Source organism: Felis catus, chromosome A1 (genome assembly GCF_018350175.1).
Source record: "Felis catus isolate Fca126 chromosome A1, F.catus_Fca126_mat1.0, whole genome shotgun sequence".
Taxonomy (NCBI): Eukaryota; Metazoa; Chordata; class Mammalia; order Carnivora; family Felidae; genus Felis; species Felis catus.
The window spans coordinates 136796438-136824329 of record NC_058368.1 but is presented as its reverse complement, the minus strand read 5'-3'; the positions used below and the strand labels follow the sequence as shown (position 1 = coordinate 136824329).

General features: G+C 39.6%; 1 protein-coding gene across 4 annotated transcripts in view; it reads left to right on the top strand.

Annotated features, from left to right (window-relative positions):
• The window catches only part of MRPS27 (mitochondrial ribosomal protein S27), an 86946-nt gene that overhangs the window by 51636 nt on the left and 7418 nt on the right, over window positions 1–27892 (top strand). For all 4 annotated transcript variants that reach the window (XM_045061909.1, XM_003981054.5, XM_019835313.3 and 1 more), the window contains 4 exons: window positions 15658–15772; window positions 19513–19591; window positions 22786–22901; window positions 26566–26668. In XM_045061909.1, the coding sequence (XP_044917844.1) occupies window positions 15658–15772; window positions 19513–19591; window positions 22786–22901; window positions 26566–26668 (413 nt within the window). The remainder of the gene's footprint in view (window positions 1–15657; window positions 15773–19512; window positions 19592–22785; window positions 22902–26565; window positions 26669–27892) is intronic.

Here is a 27892-nt window from a genome sequence, read left to right as displayed (position 1 = left end):
TGAGTTTGACAAGTTCGTTATAGATTTTGGATATTAACCCTTTATCCGATATGTCATTTGCGTGTATCTTCAGGGACTATGTCTTAATATTTTCAACACTTAGCATACCATCCATGTACTAGGCTTTTAATATATGTACACATATTTTTTTTAATTTTTTTTTTTTTGAGCAGGGGGAGGGGAAGGGGAGGGGCTGAGGGAGAGGAAGACACAGAATCCAAAGCAGGCTCCAGGCTCGGAGCTGTCTGTACAGAGCCTGATGCGGGGCTCGAACCCACAAACTGTGAGATCATGACCTGAGCTGAAGTCAGATGCTTAACTGACTGAGCCACCCAGGCAACCTCCAGATGTTTTCAATACAATTTTCTAGGTTGAATAAGTAATTCAAATTATAACACTGATTTATTTTGGGCCTTCGTTGAAGAATTTTAGAGTTAAAAGGGTTATTAAAGGACCGTTCTCTGATCTAACCTTTTATTTTGTAATTTACTGAAATGGATATCCAGAGGGTTCAATGTCTTCCTCTAGTTGTGTTCTTCTTTTTTAAACAGAGGATATTACTGTTGAAATACATTTGAATGTTTGAAGTCCATTTTCTTTACATCATTGCTTTCAAGTACATTCCATTGACTAGTTCACAGAGATCAACTGCTTATAAACATCTTCTGATTAAGCAGGACAGATTGAACATACGTTCTTCTCTCCATTTCCTTGTAAAACCTCCACCAAAATGACAATAAAAGGTAAAAAAAAGAAAAGACAAAAACTACAAAATAAAGAGAACAGAAGAGGAGACAACAGGAACAAAATTTTGAAAGCTAGAAAATGGATGGACAAGCGGTAACACATTTAGCAGAAAGAGAAAGCTACTGCTGAAGCTGGCAAGAGAAGAAATTTGACAGCAAGAGCATCCATACCATAGGACCCTAGATCATAAAGATAAAGTAGTAGGAGAGGAGGACTGATTGGAAGTTTTCATAAGAAGTAACGAAATACCAGAGTGTTTCTCTCCAAACCTAGTAGAAGACTTTTCTTTCTGGAGAGAGTGAACCAGAAGGACTCTGGACTTGGAGATGCAAGGACTGTTATCCCTCTCAAGGAGGAGCCTGGATGAGTCATCTCTGGGGAAACTGAACACCCCAAGAGAAAAGACCTGTGGATTCTTGGTGCTGGGTGCAGGGTGGGGACATCATCCAACAAAATAGCATTGTCAGCCTGCCCTAGCATGAGAACCTGCTGTCCTCACTTCCATGTTCCCCTCATAACATGAACATCCTGCCGTGCCAAGTGTAATTCTAGTGCTCAGGGTGACACATTTCTTATAAAGCAGGCTGCCTAAAGGAAACTAACTACTGATGCTCGACAGCAACTAGTAGTTTTATTCAAACACTGTAGTAAAAATAAAAAACCACCTGGGTTGGCTTGATTGCAAGCTCCTAGGCTCGATTTGTATCCTTTTTAGTTTTCAGTTTCCTACTCTGTAAAAACAAAAAAGTGTATATAAAGTACTTAAGATAATGCAGATAGGAAGTGTTCAGGACTTTTTAATTAACAATGCTGTTACTTATTTTCATCCTCCTCATCATTCTCACAGTTAGATGAGGATCCGAGAAAAGGAAGCTTCCCTTCAGTGTGATTTTTTTTTTTTTTTGAGATCTAAATATTCGAGAAAAATCAAGTTTCTTGGTATGTTGCACCCTTTTTTTAAAAAAAAATTTTTTTTTTCAATGTTTATTTATTTTTGGGACAGAGAGAGACAGAGCATGAACGGGGGAGGGGCAGAGAGAGAGGGAGACACAGAATCGGAAACAGGCTCCAGGCTCTGAGCCATCAGCCCAGAGCCTGACACGGGGCTCGAACTCCCGGACCGCGAGATCGTGACCTGGCTGAAGTCGGACGCTTAACCGACTGCGCCACCCAGGCGCCCCTGTTGCACCCTTTTTTATAAGCATTCATTCCTAAAGATATAGTTAGTACAAGTGTGGCTAATAAATTAGACTTTTCTATACTTGCACAGGATTAATGGAAAATCCTAGAGATTATCAAATACTGTGGTCACCATAGCAACAGCTCTGTCTCATTTTTGAGCCTATCTTAACATAGGATCCTAAAACCCAGTTATTAGTGATTAGCTATATTCACAATATTTTTTAACTTGAAAAAAGGTTAACTCTGGCCCTTTTGCTGTCATGTGGGTGCCATCAAACACTTTTTCCAGGTTGTGAAAGGGCTAATGGATCCATCTGGGTTGGGGGCAGGAATGGGAGCTTTCAGTCTTAAAGTCCTTTTAGGTTACCACTGGTGGATAAGACAAGGAAAAGAGGGCTCATGGCTGCGGGGGGTTGGGGCTGGCACAGGTTACAGCAGCTTGCTCAGCAGCAAATGCATTGCCTTTGTTGCTTTTTTCTTTTATTTCCTGGGCTTGGATGGGAGGTATGTCCCATATAGATACTTATTTCCTTCCTCTGAGATTCTGTCCCAAGCATAGATCAGAGCCATGAGCAGTGCTTGGCAGCTTCTCTTTTGAGTGGTTCAATTTGTCTTCAGTAGGTATTCACACTCCTTAGTTGTTGACTCCAGCCAGAGGCTGCTGGGCATTGAACCGACAGAAGACTCAAGGCATAAACTCTGTTGCGTTGTAACTCTGCCTTGCCAAACTTGTGAAAACCAGTCCAAGGGCAGAAGAGCAGGAATGGGTAAACTAACTCCTTATTAGGTCACCTTCTGACTCCCATCTCCCTGCCTGGACCTTTTTCTATCATAAATAAGATCAGAAACCCTACTACCAGTCATCAGACTGACTGGCACACCCCTGTACTGGTTGGCTTTGGGCCTTTGTGATTGTGAAAAGCCTCTCTGTTTTCCCCTCTGGTTCGCCTTCCAGCTCCTCATTTGAGATTGTCTGTAGAGGAATGGGGCACATGGGATGCTTCACCCTCTTACCCTGTCCTTCCTACTCTTCCCAGTTGGCTGATGACAGTCAAGTATTTGCTGCTTGTGTGTGTCTAGCACTTTGCAGTCACATCCCATGTGGAGGGAATAGTCATAAGAGCTCACATTTAACTCAGTGGGCTTTTGCACATGGGTGCTGTCAGCTGCTCTGTCCAGCTTGTCTGAAAGTGCTGTGTGCTAGCCATGTATTTAGGAGTTTACATGTCTTATCTCCTTAATGCTCAGAGCAATCAGATTGTGCCATGTGAGGTGGGTACAACTTTTACTCATATTTTACAGGTTAGCATCCTCAGGATTAGAGTCCGTTTCCTGGGGGTTTTAAAGTAGGAATGAGGTCTACCTGATGCCAAATTGTAGATCTTAACTGCTACTCTGCTACCAAGAGCAGTTATGCCACAGGCCTTAGTCTTAGGAAAGATAAACACTTACAGAAATTAGTAAGCAGTACCAGACAGAATGCCATCAAGTTCTATATGAAGTAAACCCTAACAATGATACTATGATCATTTTTTGCATACATGCATTTTGTATATATGATCATTTTTTGCATATTTGTACTCTCTTTGGTTCCAAAGAGGATTAAAAGTTGTTAACATACTTACCTAATTCTCCTTTGATTTTCACAATAACCCAATGATAAAGGTATTTTTCACCTCTATTTCATAGATGATAAAACTGATTCTCAGGTTAATTTAACCAAGTCAGTGAGTCAGGGCTGCGTTCCAGTCAAATACAGAGCAGTCACCTTGTCAGGGATTTTTCTGGCAGCAGTGCTGATTAATTTCCACGGTGACAGTGGCATGTGATCCCCCTCATATCTGAGATAGCCATAATTTTGTCACTTCTGTCCTTACTCTTCTGCCCCTGGAGAAGCACATATTTATTACTGTGGTTTGGGTCAGTTCTCTATCGGACAGGCCTTGAATGCAGAGTTAAATGGCAGATACATGTACCTTAAATTGGATGCATCCCTAGATGATAAAGGTATAAAAACATGTATGAGCATGATGGACACCAACGTTCCTCCTCAGAAAGCGGCAGGAGGAGGTTACAGCTTTATTTTTGTCTGTAACATTTTATTTCTTAATTATGTCCAAAGAAAGCAAATAAGTAAGAAAAGACATACTAAGAAGAAGAGAGGAAAGTTGGATTCATTTTCCTATTGAGAGCCAATTTTTAAAAATTTCTTTACCCGGGCATTACAAAATAATCAGTGTTAAGTAAATGAGGACTTTCATTGATGGTAATGAATTAACCTTCTAAGCTTGTTTTAGAAGCTCACAAAATACTTGTGTTTTGATACTCCCAGTCTAGCTAATTGGAGGCAAGGAGTATGTGTGTTTATCTCTTTCCCTTAGTGCCCAGCATAACATCTCGGTTCATAGTAGGTTGACAAATGAGCACATGCCAGTGCCAGAGTAGAGCTCTTCTGTCTCTAGTTGAGCATTCAGCCTTTCCTTCGGTATTCTCTGTTTTTATTTTTATTGTTTAAATTAACTAGCTCTCTTGCTTTTTTGCCTAAAATTAGCAAAGGAAAAATCATACCTGTTCATTGAAGGCTGCGCACACTGTAGCAGCCATGTACAGATGGATAGCCTACAGCTGTTGCGGTTGAAATCCACTTAATGTGCACTCATAAAGGACGAGCTACTGCCCCTTCCAGCTTGCTGTAATTGTCCAGCATATGAGCTAATGATGTTTCTGAAGCTAGGGAAGGGGAGGTATTTTCATAGTTCATTTCTCTCTCCTCTCCTACAAAGCACAGCCACGATCTGACACATGATCAATGGGTCCAGCCCTTTTTAGGATGCAGAAGATCCTTCCCTGCGTCTGTGGCTCACAATGCAAACAATAGAGACTTCTGCAATGATATTTTGCCTCTCTGGGGTTCAAACTTCTTCAGTTAAGCCTGTCTGGATTCTATTTAACTATTATCCATCAAAGGGGTTTTTTTTGTTGTTTTGTTTTTTGAATAAAATAAAAGGGGGCGGGAAGGTGGAACCAAAGAGGAAAGGCTGTATCTTTGCCAAGATGCTCTCTCTCCTCTCCCTATGACTCATACTTAGAGAAGCAGAGGGACTTTGGAAAGCTGCCCACAGTCACACTGAGACAGCTCTCCTGGCACTTTTAGACATTTTAAAATTTTTTCTTGGGGAATAAAGATGTTTTTCAAATTTGTTCATTCCCTCCTCCTTTTGGGCCAGCCAGAGAGCCTTTGTTTAGCTGTAGCATGGTGGTTTTATGGAAGAGCTGACACCCAGAACAGTTGAACCCAAATCTTTATGTTTGGTGTAGTACTAAAAAATTAGCTCTTTGCTATTCAAAATTTATAATTGATTATCATATTAAAAGGAATTGTCTCAGACCCTTAACATTCCTATGGAATGAAGTGTGCATTTGGACATCCTTAAGAATTTTCTCAGTATATTATGTTTATTTGGAGAATTTCAAATATTTCCATTTTTTTTTTTTTTAAGTTTGGTTTTAGTGGTGGTGGGCGGGGGGCTAGCCTGAGCTAAATGTAGAGGAACTGCTTATTGGGTATAGTCAAGCTGATTTTAACCATGTGGCAGCACAAGAAAGAAAGAAAGGCCACCTTAATTTTCCAACCTTCATCTATAAATAAAGAGTTATGTTGTATTGTGTTGTACTGGTAAATTAAAGCTTCCTGAAAACCAATTGCACTGACAGATCCAAATCTCAGTTTTCCAATGTCTTTCCTCTTTAGCTACAAAAAAGTGATTGTGCCCTTTTATGGTTCCAGAAACTGACAAATAATTTAATATCCCTATGACCACCCCTATTTCACTCCCCCTTTTTTAAAGGGTTCAGCTATTCTCTAGAAATAATCAGATCATAGGGGGTTTGATACCAAAAATAAGCAAGTTATGATGGTAAGCTCTTTGGATGATTATGACTGCGTAGCTGTAATTCATTTAAGGAGTAGGAGAAAATAGCAACATACAGAACAATTTGTGTTGTATAGGAAAGTTACTTTGGATGGCTGACTCTTAGATATAAATTGAATACAATAAAGTATTCATTGGAGTAGAAAATACTTTACTAATGGACGGATCAATTACTGAAAATTTTATTTCCTGCAAAACTTGGTCTCCAGTTAAAATCTACTTTCAGGACCTTGAGTTCAACTTCAGTGGTTTTATCACTTCATCTTGAAATTTTAGATGCCACTTAGCAAGTTCTGCTGTCCCCATAATTATCTGTGTTGACTGCCCAAACTAGGTTAATTGGTGTTCGGCTGGTAGGGTAATGGAGGCTAGTGGCTAGTGGAAAAGAGTAGAATGGGCTTTGGGCTGAATGGCTGCTTGTTTATCTTTGAATCTGTATTCACTTATTTGTATCACTGCCATTTTTCTGGCTTAATAGAAACATGTAAATGACTGATGTTTTAATGAGCAGATTAGGCTTATTATTCTTCAGAGTCATTAAACTAAAGAGTTGGAAGGAGTTTCAGGGGATCTGGTCCAGTCCACAGTCCCAGTATACTTTTCTAATGTGCTTTCAAAAATAGTCGCTACTGTATTTGATAGTACTACAAACAGCTTTGCACCTATTGTGTTACATGGTTCTTTCTTCATGCATTTGTGTTAACTGACTGGCCCCTGTGGACAGTTGAGTTCCAGATAATCCTACCTCTTCTGTTTACAGTTGCAGGAATTGAAACCCTGGAGGATCAAGTGACTTCGCAAAGTCAAACGGCTAGTTTGACTAATTCCAAAACTATTTCACAGTTTGAGTATATTTCTCTGAGTTCTGCTGCTACATTTAGAAGAGATATTATTTATATTTCAATATGTTAGAGACCTTTGTCAAACTGCAGAGATGCTTTTTAAAGATGTCTTATGCATAAAAGAACTGAGAGGCACTGCTGGAATAATAAGAGTGAAGAGTCTAGTTTAAGTCCTGTTACAAACCGTGCTTATCTTTGGTTAAATCTTTTCATCTCACTAGACACCAAGATTTCTCATCTATAAAATAAAGGAATTGGACTAGGCGGTTTTGCATCACCCAGTACGGGGCTTAGAAAATAGTAACTTTTCGGGGATCCTGGATGGCTCAGTCAGTTAAGCATCCAACTCCAGCTCAGGGCATGATCTGACAGTTTGTGGGTTCAAGCCTGGTGTCAGGCTCTGTGCTGACAGCTGAGAGCCTGGAGCCTGCTTCAGATTCTGTGTCTCTCTCTCTCTCTCTCTCTCTCTCTCTCTCTCTCTCTCTCTCTCTCTCTCTCTCTCCCTCCCCCTCCCCCTCCCCTGCTCATGCTCTGTCTCTCTCTCTCTCTCTGTCTCAAAGATAAACATTAAAAAAAAGAGGAAGAAGAAGGAAAGAAAATAGTAGCTTCTCAGTAAATAGTTCCGTAAACAGTGGGTATTCACAGTCCCTACCAGCACTAAATTAGATTCTCTAATTGTATATGGAATGTTTCTTCCTTCACCTATCCCCAGTTTACTTGGCCTAGATGACTTTCAGAGTCTCTTCCCATCTTGAGAGGAGTCTTAAGTTTTTTGGTTTAGAACCCGTTAGGGAAGTTCTTTGAATCCATGTATTTGGTCTTCTATTCTCATGTTTGTGGTTTTACTCTTCCATCAGCTTGTCTGTTCCTGAAACTACTACACTGCAGAACCCATGGATCTTTTTGATGGGAGGGAAACAGCAGGTAGAGGAAGTGAGGAGTAGGTGGCTTTGCAGAATGACCACATGATTCCACATTCTCTGCCATCTCTGATTGCCTCCTGCCTTGTACAAAAAGAGGCAGCATTTCCTTCATCTGTTTATAGTCAGGATGATATTTCAAAACTGAAATTGCATTACTGTTTCAAATATAAACACTGGTCATGAATTTCAACACGTATTATTGAGGTTTATACAGTCTGAGCAGGCCTAGTCACTATTGCCAAATCATCGAACACCTACTTTGGCAGGACATGAGAGGCTAGAAAAATTCTCCCCTACTTTTAAGAGATCCAAAACTTTATAGGGAAGTCAGTGGAGTTAGAGAAATAGAAACTAGCAGTGACCTTGGGGTGCATAACTGAAGTAAATCCAAACTTACCTTTTGCTATAAACAGTGAATCCTCAGGGAATTCAACTTTTCCATGTATTAGAGAATCAGAATGTTTAAAACTCTGAGATAATTTTCTTCTTTATTTAAAAAAAAAAAAAAAACTGACTCTTAAGAAACCCAGATTAGTGCTGAGCTTCTCTTCCCTACCCATAAAGAAATCTGTAATCTCACATACAAAAACACATATAAATCAGCTCAACATCAGCTTAATGCTTCCCTGCTTTTTTGCTGGTATGCTTCATCCCTGGGCCAGGTGTCTTTGCCTGCTCATTTCTTTTGTAGCAAACTTAATCCTGACAACTTTACTAAGCCGAGAATACTCCAGAAATTGTGATTTTTTTTTTTTTTAATTTTCTGCCTTTGTTTTTCTCCATTTCGTTTCTCTCTTTCCCCTTCCTTGGAACTATTCATATGTACAGCCTACCAGTGATTAATAAATATATGTGATTTTCCTGTCTTAGTCATCGTATTATTCATGATTTTGCAGAAGTTTGTCTGAAGTTCCTAGCCAAACTATAGAAGACATCAGGCAATGTTTGCATCTTTTTGAAACTGGCTCATTTATTGCTATAGATTTCCTACCGAAAACCAAAAAATATGTCCGTTGTCTCTGCCTAAACCAAGGCAGTTCCCACCACTTTATGTGCTTCTGTATATGGGACTGGTTCCAACATCCAGTTTTTCTCAACTTCCTGTACCTTGCTAAGAGAACTTGCTGTTCCTCCCTTTTGCCTCACCTTGCCCTCTAGTGACTGTATCTCAGGTGTGAAGCTGACCTGTGCGTCCAGCTTTAAAGTGGCTGAGGAACCCCACCACGTGCTTCTGGGTGTAGTTTCACTGACAGGTCAGTTGTGGGCCACAAAGACAACCATTTTCTGCTCTTCGGACAGTCACAAACAAGAAAGCACCCCAGCAGTCACTATTTTTTTCTCCTCCCGTTCTCACAAATAATCCTCTCCTGTCACCCACATGCATCACCTTTTGGAGGCTGATAAAAAGGGAGTTCCAGGATTCAGACAAAGAACAGTTCGCTTCATTCTGGCTCACTCCTTACCTTTATGTTATATACCTTGAGAGAAAGAACAACAGTACACCCCTGCTCTGTTTTTCTTTCTCTCAAGTGTTCCCTCTGTGTCAGAAAGGGAGAGATGTCATCTTCAAGACTGGAGTTCAAGGAAATTAAGTAGATCCACAGGGATAGAATATGGATTACCTGGCACAGGGCAGCTATTTGGTAAAAACTTGCTTCATGAATACAAAATATGTGTCCTGGATTGAGAAAGGTCAATCTGGCAAAACAATAGCCAGGTCAGAAAGAAGAGAATGAGGTAGTAATCAGGGGCCATAATATCCTACTTTATCATTGCTTTCTTCCTATTCCATGATAGGACTCATGGAAAATTGAGTATTTCTCTTACTTTTTCATATGTCATACCGGTGTGTTTCCAGGTGAAACACATTTTTAGAAGCCCCGAGTCTTGACAAATTTAGGCTTTGACTTTGATATCTAACAAGCCCCTCTGTTATCCATCTTCACTTCAAAAAATGTGTCGTTATGCTGCATTTATTTAGCACTTCACATTTGCAAAATTCTATGCCTGTGTCATTCTCTACCAAAATCCACTTACTTATCACCCTTTTTAGAATGGCAAACAAGGATACCAGAAGGTCTTATGCAAACTGGGTTTTAATTTTTTCAAATTCTTTTTGGAAATTGGCAGGATGTGAATTATAAACTAACTGATAGAAATTGTACGTTTATATTACCTTATTTGCTTTCCTTCTCATAAAATTAATCACCCCAGGGGTAGAAAGAAACCTGAGGAGGTTATCTATATAAAATTTGCTTAAACTGACCAGCACAGCCTAGAGAGGTGGACTGCAAAGGAAGCGTTAAGGAATTTTTAGGGGTGGCAGAACTGTTCTCATAATCTTTGTGGTGGTAATCACACAACTGGACACACTTGCCAAAACTCGATAGACCTATACACTGAGAAGTATGAATTTGACTGTTTGTACACTATCTCTGTAAACTTGTCTTTTAAAAAAGAAAAAAATATTAGAACTTAAAAAAACATCTTTTTTTCAATCTGCTTTACAAAGTAGGTAATGAATTCACTGGAAATGTTTGAGCCCACACTGGTTGCCCATCCGAGGGAAGAGCGTTTTGGAACGGACTTTTGTTCCTGGGGCTTCTCTTAGTGCACTCTTAGGACAAGTTTGCTGAAAGTAAAATTAACTGAAGTTCCTGTATAAGAATAAGACTCTGGCGGGGGGGGGGGTGCCTGGGTGGCTCAGTCAGTTAAGCGCCGACTTCAGCTCACGTCATGATCTCACAGTTCGTGAGTTTGAGCCCCACGTCGGGCTGTGTGCTGACAGCTCAGAGCCTGGAGCCTGCTTCATATTCTGTGTCTCTCTCTCTGTCTGCTCCGTCCCCACTCGTGCTCTGTCTCTGTCTCTCAAAAAGAAACAAACAAACAAACAGTAAATAAATAAATAAGACTCTGGGATCTCAAGCAGAGAAGAGAATTTAATTTATAATACTGTGTCTTTATTATCAGTTCCTATAGTAGACTCTACTCCTTTTTTAATACTTGACAACAATATAACAGTTATTAGAAAATTATCTCATCAAAATTTGATTTTATTTATGGTTTTGGGGGGCAACTAATAATTGATGAAAGTAGAATTTCCAGAGGGATGCAAAAGAACGTAATTATCCATTTAGAATGAGAAAGTCGGTGGCAGTGATTGAATCAGATTCTGGTTTAAATAGTCACACGACACCCTCTTACTCTTTGGTTCCAGTTCAGGAAAGTGCTCAAACCTTTTAATAATTACACACTTTGCTTCACAGATAAGATTCCCAGTCCACATGACACGCCTTGGTACCAGCTGTATTTTCTTCTTGGCATTCTTTCTTTCCTCTCTTCACCCTGGCCCCTCAATCGTCTTCATGTCTGCCCAGCTCAAAGGCGCAGGTTTCCATCTGCAAAGCCTGTTGCCACAGGATACAGAATTCACTAGGGAGGAGGGAAGACTGCATGTGTGTGTTTAAGGATGGTGGCTCTCATAATCAGATAAACGTTGTGGAAAGCTTGCTCATTCATATGGAAGAGCCGGTGCTGCAGCTAAATGGTACAGCCACTGGGCTCCAGGCTCTGGCATCTGTGCATTAGCCTTGCCCAGCCGGGAGCACTTTCACTTGTTATTCGGAAGAGCTGATGAGCATTGCCACATTTGCCTTCAACGATAACCTTTGTATGAATCCCACGGAAGAAAAGGCTGTTTCCCACTTTTTTTTTTTTTCAATGAAATGACGAAATTGATTACAAATAGGAAATCCCAGGTGACTTTTTTACACAGTAAAGTGCCTTTTCTGTAATCACACTAAGTCTCTGGTGTTTTGCTTTTTTCACTCTTGACTTCTTTGATATAACCTCTCTTCCCCTCTAAAAAAATCTCTAAGGTATCAAAGACTTTTGCCCCCAGTTTTCCATCCTGTGATTCTGCTCTGCTTCCTTCCTGGTGCCATTAATCTTGAATGGGCAATGGTACAGGCGAATGCCCTGAGCAGCCCTGAATATAGCCTGATGTGTAAGGAAAGGAAGCCTCCCAGGTCCTGCTATTTGACTGGCTATGATTTGGCTTTTTAGGCAAGTTCTGTCTTCGCCTGGAAACTCTATTTAGCCCTGTGGACAAAAGTATCTTCAGCTTTGGGACACCACCTCTGAGAACTAGAAGTGGAGCTTGAGAGTGTACTCCTTCATTCTCTCCTTCTCCTTCTTGTGCCCTTCCTTACCTCGGGAGATACTCATGTACTTAGAATTGTTGTAAGTTTACTTATATTTTTACAAGTTGGAAACTCAGAATGTCCCTGGCCTTCATGAGCACAAGCATTGTTGAGGTTGTTTGGGTTGCATTTGTTTATGTTTTCCACACTCACACGGTTTGCCTAGCTTGGCAGCCTGTTGGCCTGGACAACAATAAAGCTTCTGTCGAGGTGAGCAAACAGCTGATGGCACGGGGCACAGAGGGGACTCCTACAGTGGCCGCCTGTAATCTGCCAGGCCGGTGGTCAGAGCAGGCGAGAACAAAAGCCAGTCTGTTTGCAGGCAGATTGGAAAATCAATGTGTTAGTTGTGTTCTCGTCTCTTTGCCTTTCTTCTAGCTGAAAGGGAGAATGCTCGTCCAGCAGTCCACAGAATCATTCGAGGCAAGTACCCATTTCAGAGACTTAACCTGCCTATCATATTAACCACCAGCAGTTCTGAAAAGGGCCCAAGTTTATCTGTCTGAACTGCTTGAAACGTCATTGATAGAGGCATTCTTCTCAGACTCACCATCCAAAGTTGGATTGACCCTACTCTCTCAATGTTTTGAGTTGTTTGTGTTTTAGACAGCTAGATAACATACACCAGTGAGGGCTTAGAAAGGAGTTTATATGCTGCCTGGCTGGGAAGTGCAGGAATTGCAGTTTGGACAGCATATTTCATGTTAAATGTGTGTTTCCCTCTTATTTCTAAATTGATTTAATATGTTCACTTGGTTGAACATCTGATAGACTTGGTGTGTGTCTGGATTACTAGGCCTCAGAGAGAAGAGATCATAGCAAATAGCCCTGTTCCAGGATGAGGGAGAGAATGGACTTATTAAAGACCACTGTGAGTCTGTTGACAAATCTCTCAAAGGCTGCTCCTATGCTGAGATGATTATAGTGGATGTATGAAGTCTTGAGTAACTTTCCCTCTAGGCTTCTAAGAAGTAGGTATGAGAAGACGAGACCTTTGAGAAGATAAAACTTTTCTGTTCTTCCATGTATGAAGAAGGTTAGTCTCAGAAGTTTAAGCAGTTTATACAAATTTTAAGAAGTTTATACAAATTTTAATTTGAGCTTTGAAGGTCTAAAGCTAGATCCTATCTATCTTTGTTTTCTTCAGAACCTAAAAACGGCCTGTTGGTTGTGAATAAAAGAAAAGGGTATTTGGTTGGAATTGGTCGTGGTGCTCTTAAAGTCTATCAGAAAGAAAAGTCATAACTTTTGTAGTTATTGGAGCCATCCTAAGGCAGAAGATTAGATCTTAACATGAAGTTTAAGTTTAAAATAATCTTGGGTAAAGAAGGCAGTTGGCTTTTTAAATTATGTTTGTTTGTTTGTTTGTTTTTAAAGGAAAAGTGGACTGAACCTAACAGTCACTACCACCCCAAACACTTCTAAGCAACTAGCGATGCCCTTTGTCTCCTTAGCACTGTGTTCCACCTTGTACTATTGTTAAATTATGTTTGTGTACTTTGTTTTTGTGATGAGATTATAAATGCCGCCGATTACAGGGAATTGACGGTTCTTCATATATGCCATACATGTTAGCAAAGTAATTAGCACATAATAGCGTTTTATACATTTGTTGATTGAACTCATTTTTTACTTGCTGGAAATGTCCTCTGGGCCACCAGTTGTGTCCGGCACTGAGGAACCAGTGTGGGGCAAGGTGGCATGGCCCTCCTTGCCCAGGGAGCTCAGAGGCCAACAAGGAGTCATCGCCATCATTTAGGCAGTACACCTGGTATTTCTCTTGAATCGATTCTTTGAAAAATAAAATAAACTTTTAACTGGCCATTATGCTTTAAATCTCAGATTTTTCAGAGTAACGAGGGGAAGAACTCAAGTAGCTCAACTATTGACTTTAAAATGTGAGGGAAAGCATGAAATACTAAAAGATATATTTTGTTTCATGTCTCTGCAGAGCATCTCATTAGATCTAGTATCTTGGGCACCTATTACAGTGTCTTTCTCTGGCTGGGTCATTCTCATCCTGAACATAAATTGGCATATTTCTCTCTCTGCTTTTATGTTTTAAGAGCTGTATATTTATTTATTTTTATTTTTTTAAGTAAACTACCCTCAACTTGGGGCTTGAACTCATGACCCCAAGATCAAGAGTTGCATGCTGTACCCAACGAAGCCAGCCAGGTGCCCCATCTATTCTTTCTGTTTTTTCTCTTTTAAAGAGAAAGAGTGAGAAATAACTTCCAGCAAAATGTAAGATATTCAAAAGTCTGGAGAGGTCTGGGTGACTCCATATCCATAAAACATCTTCAGATCTTATTTTTGCCAAATTTCTCACCAGAGCACTAATAAATATCCTAAATTAAATACTACTTCACACTTCCTCTCTTTTTCTCAGCTTTTACTTTGGCAGAGAACCTGTTCAGCAGGAAACTATCCCCATAGCAGATGGCAGGAAATAGCAGGTGGCAGATTGAATAACCAGCTTCTAAAAAACACTAGTATTAGCTGTATTCTTGACTCATATATGACACAAAATCCTTTCGCTCCAAGTTTTTGTCTTACCTTTTTTATTTAAGAAAACAGTTTGATTTTTATACAGCCTAAAGATTGATGTGCTTCCTGGACAATTAAAAGACGGGAGCTTGCTTCCTCTGACATGATACGAAGTGTGAGGATGCGTCCCATTCAAAGCAGATAAACAAAAAAAGGAACCACGGAGCTCTTTAAACCCCTGCTCATGGCTCTGTCTCTTCTCTCCCTCAGTCTGTGTCAGGGATGCCCCCGGGACAAGAAGTGGCTCCAACCCCAGGTGTCACCAATGTGTGCAAACTTGAGGCACTGAGCAGCACTCAGCATCCCTTTTGAAGTTCCTTCTTTTGTATGATAGTATTGACACATACACCTGGCTGCTTAGGCTTTTTAAAACCATGTCGGGAGCTACAGGAAGCAAGAGGAGAGGAAATGCAAAAACTGAAGAGCTAGAATGGAGCTTTGAAGGAGGCAGTGGGCTGGGAGTATGGATCCTGGACTACCTGGATGTTAAGTTTTGTTTTCCTTTCTGCTTTTTTGTTCTCTTTTGGTTCAGTGAAGAGTATCCCAATATCTCCTACATGCCATAAGAAATATCAGTATAACCCAAAGCTGATTCCCCTCCAGAGTAGCTATGCCATTCCTTTCTTCATTTTTGCACCACCTGTTTTATTTTAAACTTCAAAAGTGTCAGCTTTAGCCTCATATCTCTCTTCTAATGGAATGATATTTATATAATGCCATGGTTAGTAGAACATTTTCACCAGATCATTTTTTACAAATCTCCTATTTTAAATTTTTTTAAGTTAATTTTTTGTGAGAGAGAGCACACGCACACACATACACACCTGAGCAGGGGAGGGGCAGTGAGAGAGAGAATCCCAAGCAAGCTCCATGCTGTCAGAACAGAGCTCAGTGTGGGATTCAGTCCCATGAACTGTGATATCATGACCTGAGCCGAAACTGAGAGCGGGACACTTAAGCGACTGAACCACCCAGGTGCCCCTAAATTTCCTATTTTAAAACAAGGTGTTGAATCAAGAGGCATTAAATAAGGAATACAATTTTTATAATACTTTTATTTGTTATTTATTATTATTCTACCTCCCCTTTCCCATTTCGTACTTTATAGTTAACAAGTTTTACCTTCAAGTTTTTATTGACCGTTGACTTTTATGACTTTTGGTCACACTGACTGTACATCTGTAAATATCTAAGGAAGGACCTACTTATGAGGGATGTATTTTGGCGTTGATGTTTCAGAGTTAACAACCAGTTTTCTCTCTTCTTATGCTTTATTTAGATTTCGACACAGCCCCAATTGTTGGTACCTGAGAGACTGGACTATCCACACCTGGATTAGGCAGTGTTTAAAATACGGTGCACAAGACAAAGCCTTATATACTCTTGTAAATAAGGTGAGTGGTTTCCTGGTATTTGTACCTTCTTTTCCTCAGTTTCGATGATACACCTACTATATAGTACAGCAAAGAATAGGACAAGAAAAAGAAATAGCTTTTGATATTTATTTGCTCTCAGATATCCTTTTTAGAATGGAACTGAATAGAAATTAATCAACAATTAAATATAAAAATTCCCATAGCCTGTGCTTCTCCACACCTAGTGACTTGGAAATGGACAGGTAAAAGCAAAAGGAGGTTGAGTCAAAAGAACTTGGCACTGATGGTCATTTCATTCTTGATCCCTAAGACGTGAATTTCTCGCCCAGTTCCCTTTGGTGATGTTTAGGGAAAAAGACATGACCACTTTGCTGGAATATGATCTCCAGAATATTCAGCCTATCTTACACAATTTTTAAAAGACAGGTATTCCTAGGCTACTCAAAACATGTCTTCTTCTAAATTCCCTGACTCCTCTCCTTGAGCCCCAGAGTCCCCTATGGTTAGGGTTTTTCTGAACATTACATTCCACCAAGGATTGAGTCTTACCTTTATAGTATGAATTGAAGTATAAAATAAGCAAAATATTTGAATGTTATTTTTGTGAGTCTCAAGGTATAACTCTAGTTTGACCATAAAAAGATTTTAACAGTATTTCTGTGAAAATATATTACCTCTTTAGTGTCACTGGGCTTGTATGTTAGAACTCAAAAGGGTATAAAAGTTTTGGTTTTGGTAGCTTTTGGTCCCATGACTTGGACCCAATTCAACTTAATGTGCATTGCAGACAGTTTGTATGTGAGACATTGCACTGGGTATGGCATTGTCTGTAAAAATGAGCAGTATCCTATCCTTGCCCTCAGGAAGCTTATCATTTAATAATGCAGATAAACAGGTTTACTGATAAATCTGTTAGGCCCAGAGGAAGGAATGAATCAAATCCTATTCTTATCAGTTCAGAGTTTAATGACACAGATTATACTCACAGAAGGTGTCTGTGAAAACAAAACAAGAAGGGTATAGAAATGCAGAAAAGTTTATCTCATTTTCTGTTGCTCTAGTCTTTTCGTGGAAAGAACACTGGACAAGGAGTCAGAAGAGCCAGGCTGTAACCTCATAAGTTCCACCAAGTGCCCATAAGTTCAGGCACATAATTTTATCTGTCTAGGTCTTAGTGTTTTCAACTCGGAGTCAAGTGAATTGTACTAAACCGTTGATCTTCAACCCTGGCTGTCCATTAGAATCACACAAGACACTTTTAAAAATTAGAGATGCTTTTCACCACCCCCAAGATTCTAATCTAACTAATCTTTCTGGAGCACAGACTTTAACTTTTTTTTTTCTTAATATCTTAAAATTTTTTTTAATAGACTTTATTTTTTAGAGCAGCTTTAGGTTCACAGCAAAATTGAGCAGAAGATACAGAGATTTCCTGTATGCTCCCTGCCCACACATGCACAGCTTCCCCCATTATCAACATCCCCTATCAGAGTGATCCATCTTTTACAATTGATGAAGCTATATTGGCACATCATAATCACCCAGAGTCCACAGTTTACATTAGGGCTCACTCTTGGTATTGTACATTCTGTGGGTTGGGACAAATGTATAATGATATGTATATATTTATAGTGTCACGTAGTATCATATAGTTTCACTGCCCTTAAAATCCTTTGTGCGCTGCCTATTCATCCCTCATTGGTATCCATTTAAAGCTCCCAAGTTGATTCTCATTTGAAGCCAGGGTTGAGAATCACCGACCGATTGATATCTAAGGCTCCTTCTAGCTTTAATGATTTATCATTCTAAAATATTTTGGTTTTGCCATGCCCCCCTGAGGACTAGTGCTGAATTGGATGACTGCTTTGAGAAATAGAGAAACTTCGCACGAGCTCCAGCCTTTAAAACAATGGCTTCTAAACCATTTTTTCATTTCAATATATCTGAGGCATCCCATCCAGCCTACTGTAACAGTGACTCAATTCAGCAGTGATTCACAACTGGGGGGTTAGGACTATTAGACTCCCCTAGGGGGTGTGTATAATTTGAAAGTTTTCCTCAGGTACTTCTGGTAGTTGGTGGAGGAAGAATGGGGCAGGGTGGAAGATGGTAGTTAATCCTCCTCAAGCAAGAATTTAAAACAAATAAATATATAACCACAATCTAGATCATTAGTAATCACACTTGATTGTGCATGAAAATCACATAGAAAGCTCACTAAAACTTCTGGTTTCTTTGCCCTGTTCCCAGAGATTCTAATTCTGTAAGTCTGAGGCTTAGAAATCTGCATTGTTTAAAGCACTCCTAGAAAATTCTTAGGCAGATGCTAAAGGATCCACATTTTGGGAAATCTGGATTCTCGAATATTTTACTGCTCATGAACAGAAGTTCAGTTAGTAATATTTTGTTAGCATATTTCTAAGGTCTTTAAAAAACAGTCTAAGAGACAAGATATACCAAGTGCTGGTGTGGGTGTGGCAAAAAGAGAACCCTTATTTACTGTTGGTGGGAATGTGCACGGGTGCAGCCACTATGGGAGATGGTGTGGAGATTCCTCAAGAAATTTAAAAAAGAACTACCATATGATCCAGCAATCCCACTTCTGGGTGTATACCCAAAGGAAATGAAAATAGGATCTCAGAGAGATACCTACTCCCCCATATTCATTGCAGCATTATTCACAATAGTCAACCATAGAAACAACCCTTGTCCAGTGACAGATGAATGGATAAAGAAAATGTGGTGTATATCTATGCAATGGAATATTGTTTAGCCATCAGAATGAAGGAGATCTTGCCATTTGTGACCACATGAACGAGCTTTAAGGTCATTATGCTCAGTGACATAAATCAGTCAGGGAAAGACAAATACCCTATGATCTCAGTTATATGTGGAATCAAAAAAGCCAAACTCATAGAAATAAAGTATAGAATGGTAGATTGCAGGGGCTGGGGGTCGGGAGAAATGAAGAGATGTTAGTCAAAGGGTACAAAGTTTAAGTTAAAAGGTAAGTAAGTTCTGAGGATCTAATGGACAGCATGGTGACTCTAGTTAACAATAGTCAATGGTATCTCAAATTGCTAAGATCATAAATGTTATCATTACCACACATACACACAGGCACATGCGCACATGCAGTGGTACTTATGTGAGATGATGGATGTGTTAACTAACCTTATTGTGGTAATCATAATCATTTTCAGTGTGTATATATATGTATGTATTATATCATCATGTTGTACACCTTAAACTTACATGTTGCATGTCAGTTATAGCTCAATAAAGTTTGAGAAAAAAATAAAGACCAGAAAACCATGCTGCATTGTTTTAATGCTGCATAATGTGATAATGTGTATCCACATGAGAGAGTGAGAGTCCAGTTTTGCATTGATAATCATACCTTATAAAAAGAATCACAGAACCAGTGGCATATCAGGGCGGGGGAGAGTTGTTGTTTTGGTTTGTTTTGTTGTTGTTGTTGTTAGCTTTGATGAGGTGTTAGAATTGAGCTTTAATTTTCACATACCGTCTTATATCAGACACCCACTCACAACTTTCTTACCCTGACCAAGTTCCAGTTACTAAACCTCATGAGTCACAGGTTTTATTTCACTGTCACAGATGCTGTAAAATGATAGTCAAATGTCTGAAAGCTAATGGTGGCAAGTTTTGTCATGAATAATGCATAGGCATATATTATAAACAATGAAAGTGAATATATTTCTCTTATTTTCCTTTTATTTTCATTGCCGTTACAGGTCCAATATGGAATTTTTCCAGATAACTTTACATTCAATTTACTGATGGATTCTTTCATAACAAAAGAAAATTACAAAGGTAAGAAACCAAACCCAGGTCCATTTATAATGGAGCTTCAACTCTTAAAGGTAAGTAAATATAGGCAATTTCGTTTTCTAAATTTCAGAATGACATCTCTTTACATCACTCTTTCAGTCAGAAATAGATGCATAGTTGATTTACCATACTACTTGGCCAGATAGGACAATCATATCCAGGTTTTTTCCTCTGAGTTTGTCAGGTTTATTTGTTCATGTCTCTTTGTGCAAAGGACAATGAATTTAGTTAAGCAATAAACCTTGCCTGAGCTCCCATGGCTGGTTAAGATTATAGTAATGCAGTTCTTAGCTTGACTCTTTTTAGTACCATTTGCTAATTTTAATTTAAAATCACAGTTGTTATTCTTTGTGGAATGTAAGACTATAAAATCAGTTGTCTTCCTGGAAAGAGCAGTATACTTGCTATGAAGGAGAGTCATTTTACCTCCCCAAGCTTTTGTTTCCTCATCTGTAGAATAAGTGGATGAGTAATCTCTGAGATCTCTTTACCCTCAAAATTCTCTAATCCTGTGCAATTAATTCAAAGTGACTCAACTTCCACTGCAATAAGGGAGTCCGAGGAAAGATGGGGATTGCAACAGACTACAGAGGAGTCAGATGGACCCTGGCCAGTCTCCATGGGACAGGGAATCCTATTACAGCATGCTTGTGTTTGTGGCTGTGCTGACAGTGAAGAAGGAAAGAGGAATCTTGCCACTGTGTAAAGACACACACTGGCTTTCCCCTTCTACCATTTAATCCTCAGGGTTGGTACTGAGAAGCCACAAGGGAGCCAGGCCTGTGTTTGGGAGTTACTACCTCAGGAACGTGGTTATGCCCTGGCGGGCAGTTTTATCCTGTGATTCCTGCCATTGGGTTCCATCCCCTCATTCCTGCACACCAGCACCGATGACCTTTCCTGCTGCTCAGGCTGGGGACTGGACCTTTCTGCCCTGAGTGTGGACACCTCTCTCCTTTCTCTTTGGATCTCTGCTTTATCTTCTCCCTCAAAAGGCTTGCAGTTGTTGACTGCCAAAGATTATTTGCTATATGTTATTTTTTGAAATATCAATTATCCCTTCTTGTCTATTTCTCACTCAGTGTTAAACCTACATTTCCTGAATTCAAATGGAAGGTAATTAGCTTTTCCCTGTTTCTTAATCTATGCTCCATGAACATCACATTTAATAGTATATCATTGGAAAATTATTAGAAGCAGTTTTCTGCCTGCACTCTTTCTTTAAAAGGTATGTTAGAAGAGTCAAAGGACTTTTTTTGCCCTAAATGTAAATAATATTGAAGATTTCTAAAAATAAGGTTTTAATGAAGATTATTGTCATTTATGGCAAAGATTTAGAAGCTATTATACTTTTGGGGCACCTGGGTGGCTTAGTTGGTTGAGTATCCAACTCTTGATTTCAACTCAGGCCATGATCGCAGGCAGGGTCATGGGATGGAGCCCTGCATTGGGCTCCACAGTGATCATGGAGCCTGCTTAAGATTTTTCTGTCTCTCTCCCTCTGCCCCTCTCCCCTGCTCATTCTCTGTCTCTCAAATAACAGTAAAAAAAGAAAGTATTATAGTTTTTATTGTTAATAGGATAGGCAGTATCAAAGTACATAAATGATTTTGGAGGAAAAGTTAGCTAATTATATAAGCCAGTCTAATTTCACTTCCCAAGCTGAATGATCTGCAGAATATAAATAAAAGATAAAGTAAGTTTGATTTATTTTTCTTGTGTAATTTTGGATTCAGTAATGAACAATTGAAAGAACAGATTTTTTTTTTTAAAGTGGAGTTTTAGCTTAAAATTGTGTTCTTTTAAAATATTGGTTTGTTTGGAGTTTTTGTTTGTTTGTTTTAAATCCGTTCCAGGTCCTTATTTGCTACTGACTTAGTAGATGACTTCTTGGTCTGTCTATCTCCATTTCCCCCTTTGCAAAAAGAATATAGAAGTTCTTGCCTATGGCCTCATTAGGAACCATAACAACATGTACAAAACCAGCTGGATAGGAACAGCTGCAAGTCAGTGCTAACTCTTATGATTATATGTAAAAATTGGTTAACACAGCAACTTACTTAGTCAAAAACATGTGTTGTGCCTATGTTATGTGCTGGCACCATATTTTAAACCAATATTAGCATTCTCTAATTTAACAACAAATATTACGGAAAAGAAATTGTCTGAACTTGATTTTCTTGGCTTCCATCTATGTTGTAGAATCTTAAAGGAAAATAAAAATTGCTCAAGGTCTGAACTTCTATGATCAGCATTCATGTGGAAACAAATATATTGTGTGTTATAGTCAGGGCCTTATAGTTTATGAATGAGTATTTTTCTTTCCAGTGTTTCAAGTCTTTTTAAACTGAGCCTGATTATCCTTTTTATAGCCATCAGTTTTCTGTCTCTAAAACAATACGTGGGATTTAGGATCCATCCTCTCTAGCATTTGTCTTCTTTTGCCCCAACAGGGAGAAGGTTCTGGAACACAGAATGGGGCAGTCAACCCAGCTTCTGCTCTGCTTGTCAGGGTGACCTGGAAAATATATTTGCCTCCTTTCTGTATGCCTTAGCTCCTCCAGCTGATGGACATGATACCTTAAATTTGCTTCACAATTTATGAGGCATTTTTTATATGTACTATCTTGATGGACTGTCCAAAAGTCTTTTGAAGTAGATGGGACAAATGGTAATCATTATGAAGATGATACTGGAAAGATTTAAGAGAAATTAAGATTACTCAATGTCCTTGAAAAGATTGGTGCAAAAGCACCTGACTTAGTACATAATAATAAGCACAAGAGAAGCTAAAGACTTTGGAAAGATCTGGTTTGTGGAAGAGCTAGAATCAGAGCTCGCATTTTTTGCTTCTTAATTCTGTTTGTTTTTCTATCATGCCCTACTTTAAAAAAAAAAGTTTTATTTATTTTTGAGAGACAGAGAGAGAAAAGAGGCAGAGAGAGAATCCCAAGCAGGCTCGGCACACTGTCAGTGCAGAGCCTGATGTGGGGCTCAAACCCATGAACCGTGAGATCACGACCTGAGCCAAAATCTAGAGTCCAGACACTTAACTGACTGAGCCACCCAGGCACCCCTCTCATGCCCCACTTTTTAAGACTGTTTATAGTTAAATACAGATTTGGAGAGATGTTACCTGAAACTAATTTCCTCTCTTTACTTGGTCTTCTTGCCAGATGCTTTATCCGTGGTTTTCGAGATCATGCTGCAAGAAGCCTTTGAAGTGCCTTCTACTCAGCTTCTGTCCCTCTATGTTTTATACCATTGCCTGGCCAAGAAGACAGACTTCAGTGTAAGTGATGGACCGTAAAGTACTACTGAGAGCCTTAGAAGCATGCAGTGACTCTTTAGTAGGGATGAGGTTCCTGGAGAAAACCCTTGCCACCAGAATCTGAAAGAAGCCATCTGATACACAGCTCTGAGACCCCAAACAACCAGGAATGAGTGTTCCTTCTGTACATTTTAGTGACTGGCTTTTGACAGCGTGGAACTGGATGTCCCTTCACTTGAAAGAATCTCAAGCGAAAGTCCTTAGGCGCATTTTGAAACTTGAGCTAAGCTGAATGCACCTCAGACATTCAGAACTGGATAACTGATTCTCACTGACAGTGGGACTTGCATATCAGAGAAGCAATGAGGCAGCTAACTGACCACAAGCTTGGGTGTGTTCACTTCACATCAGTGTTTTCCTAAGGTTGCTCTTGGTCAGTCCAGAAGACCAAGTTTCATTTCCTTTCTTAGATAAGGCTATTTAATCATTGTTTCTTGTTATCCTAAGAATAACAACAGTAACAACAGTAACCAATATTTAAATAGTACCCACTTTACACCAAGCTCTGTTCTTGGTGTTTTAAATTTATTAATGCATATAATCCTCACAACTCTATGCAGATGAGCAGACTGGAGCGCAGTGATGTTACATAATAGCCACCCGGCTAGTAGATGCTGAAGCCACCTGGAGAAGCCAGGCGGTCTGGCCCTATAGTCTACCCTCAACTTCCAATGTAACATCAGAAAATCCTAGTTTGGGTAGGAACTGAAAAGGCCATCGAATCCAGCTCACATTCATTAGTTCGTTAAATTTATATTGAGCAACTGCTGCCTTCCATATATTGCCAAGCACTGGTTGTACAGTGGTAAACAAACATTTCCTGCTTCCAGTCAAAGAATACAGGCATTCAAGGCAAAACAAACCAAATACATGCATTTAAAATTATAGCTGCAATGGGTCTACAAAGACCTCTTGTATGAAAAGCGTCTATATTGGGGAGTTTTTGTTTGTATCCTAAACTTAGGTTAGGAATGGCTTCCTTCAGGAAATATTTCTGGAGTTAATACTTGAAAGATGAATAGGAATTAACTGGTTGAAGAGAGGAAGAACAGTCCAAAAAGAGGAAATAACACATGCAAAAGCCCTGTGGCAGAAAAAACATGGCAAGCAGAAAGGGGCTGGAAAAAGATAGGAAGACAATGTAAATGCAACAGAGAGCATGGTAAGAAGGGCATGGGGTGAGGTAAGGTTGGAGAATGTAATTCATGCTAAGCTGTATTATGTACATCCTAAAAATAGAGGCATTTGAAAAGTTTTAAGAAGAAGGGGTAACATGATCCAATTTGAATTTTGAAGAGATACATCGGCTATAATGTGGTTAGGAGATTAGATCAACTATGGTTGTCTCAGTAGGCAGTAATGGTCAGGTGGGGACCAGAATGTATGGACTTAAGAGTAGCCAATGAACATATTTGGGAGGCAGATAGCATATGGTGGAGAACTATATGTGGAGGCAGGAACATACTGGTGAAATCATCTCCTCAGTTTTTGACTTGTGTATCTGGATGGAAAGGTTGTCATGTGTTTGCAAGGGGAACCCTGGAAAAAGACTGAATTTATTTGGCTATGAACATATTGCAGTTTGAGATGCCTTTGAGACAACCAAGAGATTTCATGAGGGAAATTGAGATCTTCATGGAAACATTTGGACTGGGGACATAATTTATATACATAGGTATAAATTTCTGCAGGTGAAGCACAGAGGAAAATGGGCAATCAGGATTGTATTAGGTCACAAAAACCACAGGAAAAGAGCGGTTTATAGTTTAGAATGCTTCTGAGAGGGTAGGTCAGATGAGGACTTTTAAAACGTTCGTTGAATTTAGTGGCCTAAAGACACTCAATTGGAACCTGTGTTTCCATAGAATAATGGAGCAGGAAAGGAAATTAGAGTGGATTGTGGAGTAAGTTCAAGGGGCAGAAAGGAGACAGCTAACGTAGGTGGTGCTTTGAGATACCTAGCAGTGGAGGGGAGTGGAGAGGAGAGAGGGAGAATGAGATTTGCTTTGTATTAATGGGAAGCACCAAGTAGGAAAACCTTGAGGACCCTGGTACGATAGCACCTGACTTCGTCCTTGATTGTACATACAGCAGAAGCTACAGGTTTGGAAGAGACCTGATCTCATACATTAACACATAAATAGCTTCTCATATAAGCAGTGGTGGCTGTATTATTTTCAGGGAATCATCCCAAAAAAATCTGTAAGACTTTCGTTTGTTGGTTTTCATCCATCTAAAAGTGCCTTCAGAAGTGTCCCTGTTCCAGCTGCCATCACCACCCCTGCTCAATTCCCGGAGCAGCAAGGATACCGTTCTTTTGGCTTTTCACCGCTATCACATTTAGATACTACAGATCATGATTTTCCCTAAAGAAAAGAAAAAAAAATTTAAGGCTCCTTTTTTATTATTCACTGGGTCCCTTTTCATGCAGCTTTTGTGGGGGGAAATCAAACCTTAGGGTGATTTGCTTTTGAAAGTGAAATGCCCTGGTCTTCAAATTACCAGCTTTTACTTATCTGTGCTGCACAAGTGCCTGAGGAGGCTTTGTTTTTCCTCCCAAGATTTTTGCTTTTTTCAAAGGTTGAGAAAAACCTTAAGAAATTACGCTTGTAGTACACAAAGGCCATTCCCAGGAAAGAGGCTTGGGTGCCCATTAACACCCAGGGTGCCTCGCTTATACCTGGCTACAATTGTAGCCTGTACGCCTCATTCGTTCCCTGCTTCCTTCCTGACCTCTGACTGCAAAGACCAGCGCAGGGCACCCTGAGCTTTGTGTTGTTTGTTTTCAAGCCAGGACAAGGGCCCTGGCTGACGTGCACCCATATGGCACCAGGAAGATCACAGCTCTCATTGTCTGGATGGTTGCCAAGGCTGTCCTCTGAGCCCAGAGTCTATGCGAGCCCTCTTCACTATTCTTGCTGCCCTGTAGCAGGCTCAGCAATGCTTGTATTTTTGCCCCTTCCCCCCCATGTCTCAAAAAGCTCCAATTTTAATGAAGTGTAATTTTGCACCCTGAGTTGAAAGAAATGATCACTAAGTGTTTCTGATTGTCCAATTTATTTTTAAGAGGCACAGATCTATCTAAAAGCAACCTAATAGTTGTATTTAATTTTACACTGTGAAGTAGAAGGAGTCTTATCATTGCTGAATTGTTTAAAATTCAAAAGCTGGCCCCAGCATGCTATAGCAACGTGAATGAATGAATATTGGGCTGACAGCATGTGTAATCTTTACTGATTGTCTCAAGGCATTGTTGGTCCAGAGTGTACTCTTTATTTTTGTTTTGTTTTGCTTTTCTGATTGCAAAAGGAACTCTTATTCATTGCCAGAAATGTGGAAGATAATGAAAGTATAAAGCAAAAAACCAAAACTGCTCTTAATTTCATTACCCAGAAATCTGTAAACAGAGGGTATTTCTTTTCTATGTTATTCATTAAACATAAATATCTTCTCTTTATAAAATTAGGATCATAGTGAACCTATAGCTTTGTTATTTTGTTATTTTTTTTGTTTTTTGTTTTTTTTACTTAATGCTATAACATGTTCCCCCCCCCCCCCCATTAAAAATCATTAAAAATCAAATTTGTTGCTTGGCTGGACCATGATCTGGTTTATTCTGTTGCAGTGGGAAGAGGAGAGGAATTTTGGTGCATCGCTATTACTCCCAGGCCTAAAGCAAAAGAACTCAGTGGGGTTGAGTTCCCAGTTGTATGGCTATGCACTTCTTGGTAAGCTAAGTGATCTTTACAAATATTGTTCTTCGTGGATAGAACAGATGCAGTCTTCTACTTTGTAATAAATTTTTATTTTGATTTCAGTGTGCTAATGATTTTATTCATACAGCTTTATTCATACATCATGTATGATTGTATTCATATGCTACAGCTTTCATTTTTATACGTAAAAATAGACCTTGGTAGCTTTACACTTATGGACTTATGCCTTAAGAGACAATAAAGAGGCTTCTAAAACCTGTTACCACTGGTAAGGTGAAAACTAGTTCTGGTGGCTTTGGATCATATTTTGTGGTAATCAATGTGAGGAAGGGATAAAGAATGGAAAGTTCTGGCCTTCTCTTGGGAAAACCAGCCAGCTAGTAAAATGTTTCCCAGTATTAACAAAGATCTTTCTGTCTCTTTTAGACCTGAAGTCCAGGAGGTAAGAAATCAAGACTTAGGGTTGAACTCGCATCCTTGGTATCGTTTTCAGGTGAGGGAAGGGAAGCTCAGACAGCATGTCTAGTAACACTTAGAGAAAGCAGAGAGGTTCATTTGGCACAGTGTGACTGGGCCAAGCAGGGGATTGGTTGCTTTACTTTCATTCCCTGACTGAATTGAAAGACAGGTCAGGAGATCGAAGCCTCAGAACTTGAGTTGTATGAAATCAGGGCAGTTAACATCCAACCTAAGTGTGCATAAAATGTGTCCTGATTTACAGAGTTTCTTAAATGCATATTATTTCATTGTTCTTCCATTCTTTGTCTTAAGTAGACAGGCATTTCAGAAGGTACCTTCTCTTGACCATGCACTGCTTTGACTTACCTTTGTTTTATGAAAATCATCAAAGTTTTAGCAGTTTTGAAATTGATCTTCACCAACAAAATGTAGTGTGGCATTCTCGGGTGCTGATTCTAATATAGACTGATGTAGGGAAAGGAATTTAGAGTTTATCAATTGGCTATCAGACTAGCAAAAGAAATTGACCACTCTTTTTTAAAAATTGTTTTCTCGGAGCACCTGGGTGGCGCACTCGGTTAAGTGTCTGACTTCAGCTCAGGTTATGATCTTGCAGTTTGCAAGTTCAAGCCCTGCGTCAGGCTCTGTGCTGACAGCTTGGAGCCTGGAGCCTGCTCTGGATTCTGTGTCTCCCTCTCTTTCTGCTCCTCCCCCACTCACACTGTCTCTTTCTCAAAAATAAATAAACGTTAGAAAAATTTTAGGGGCCCCTGAGTG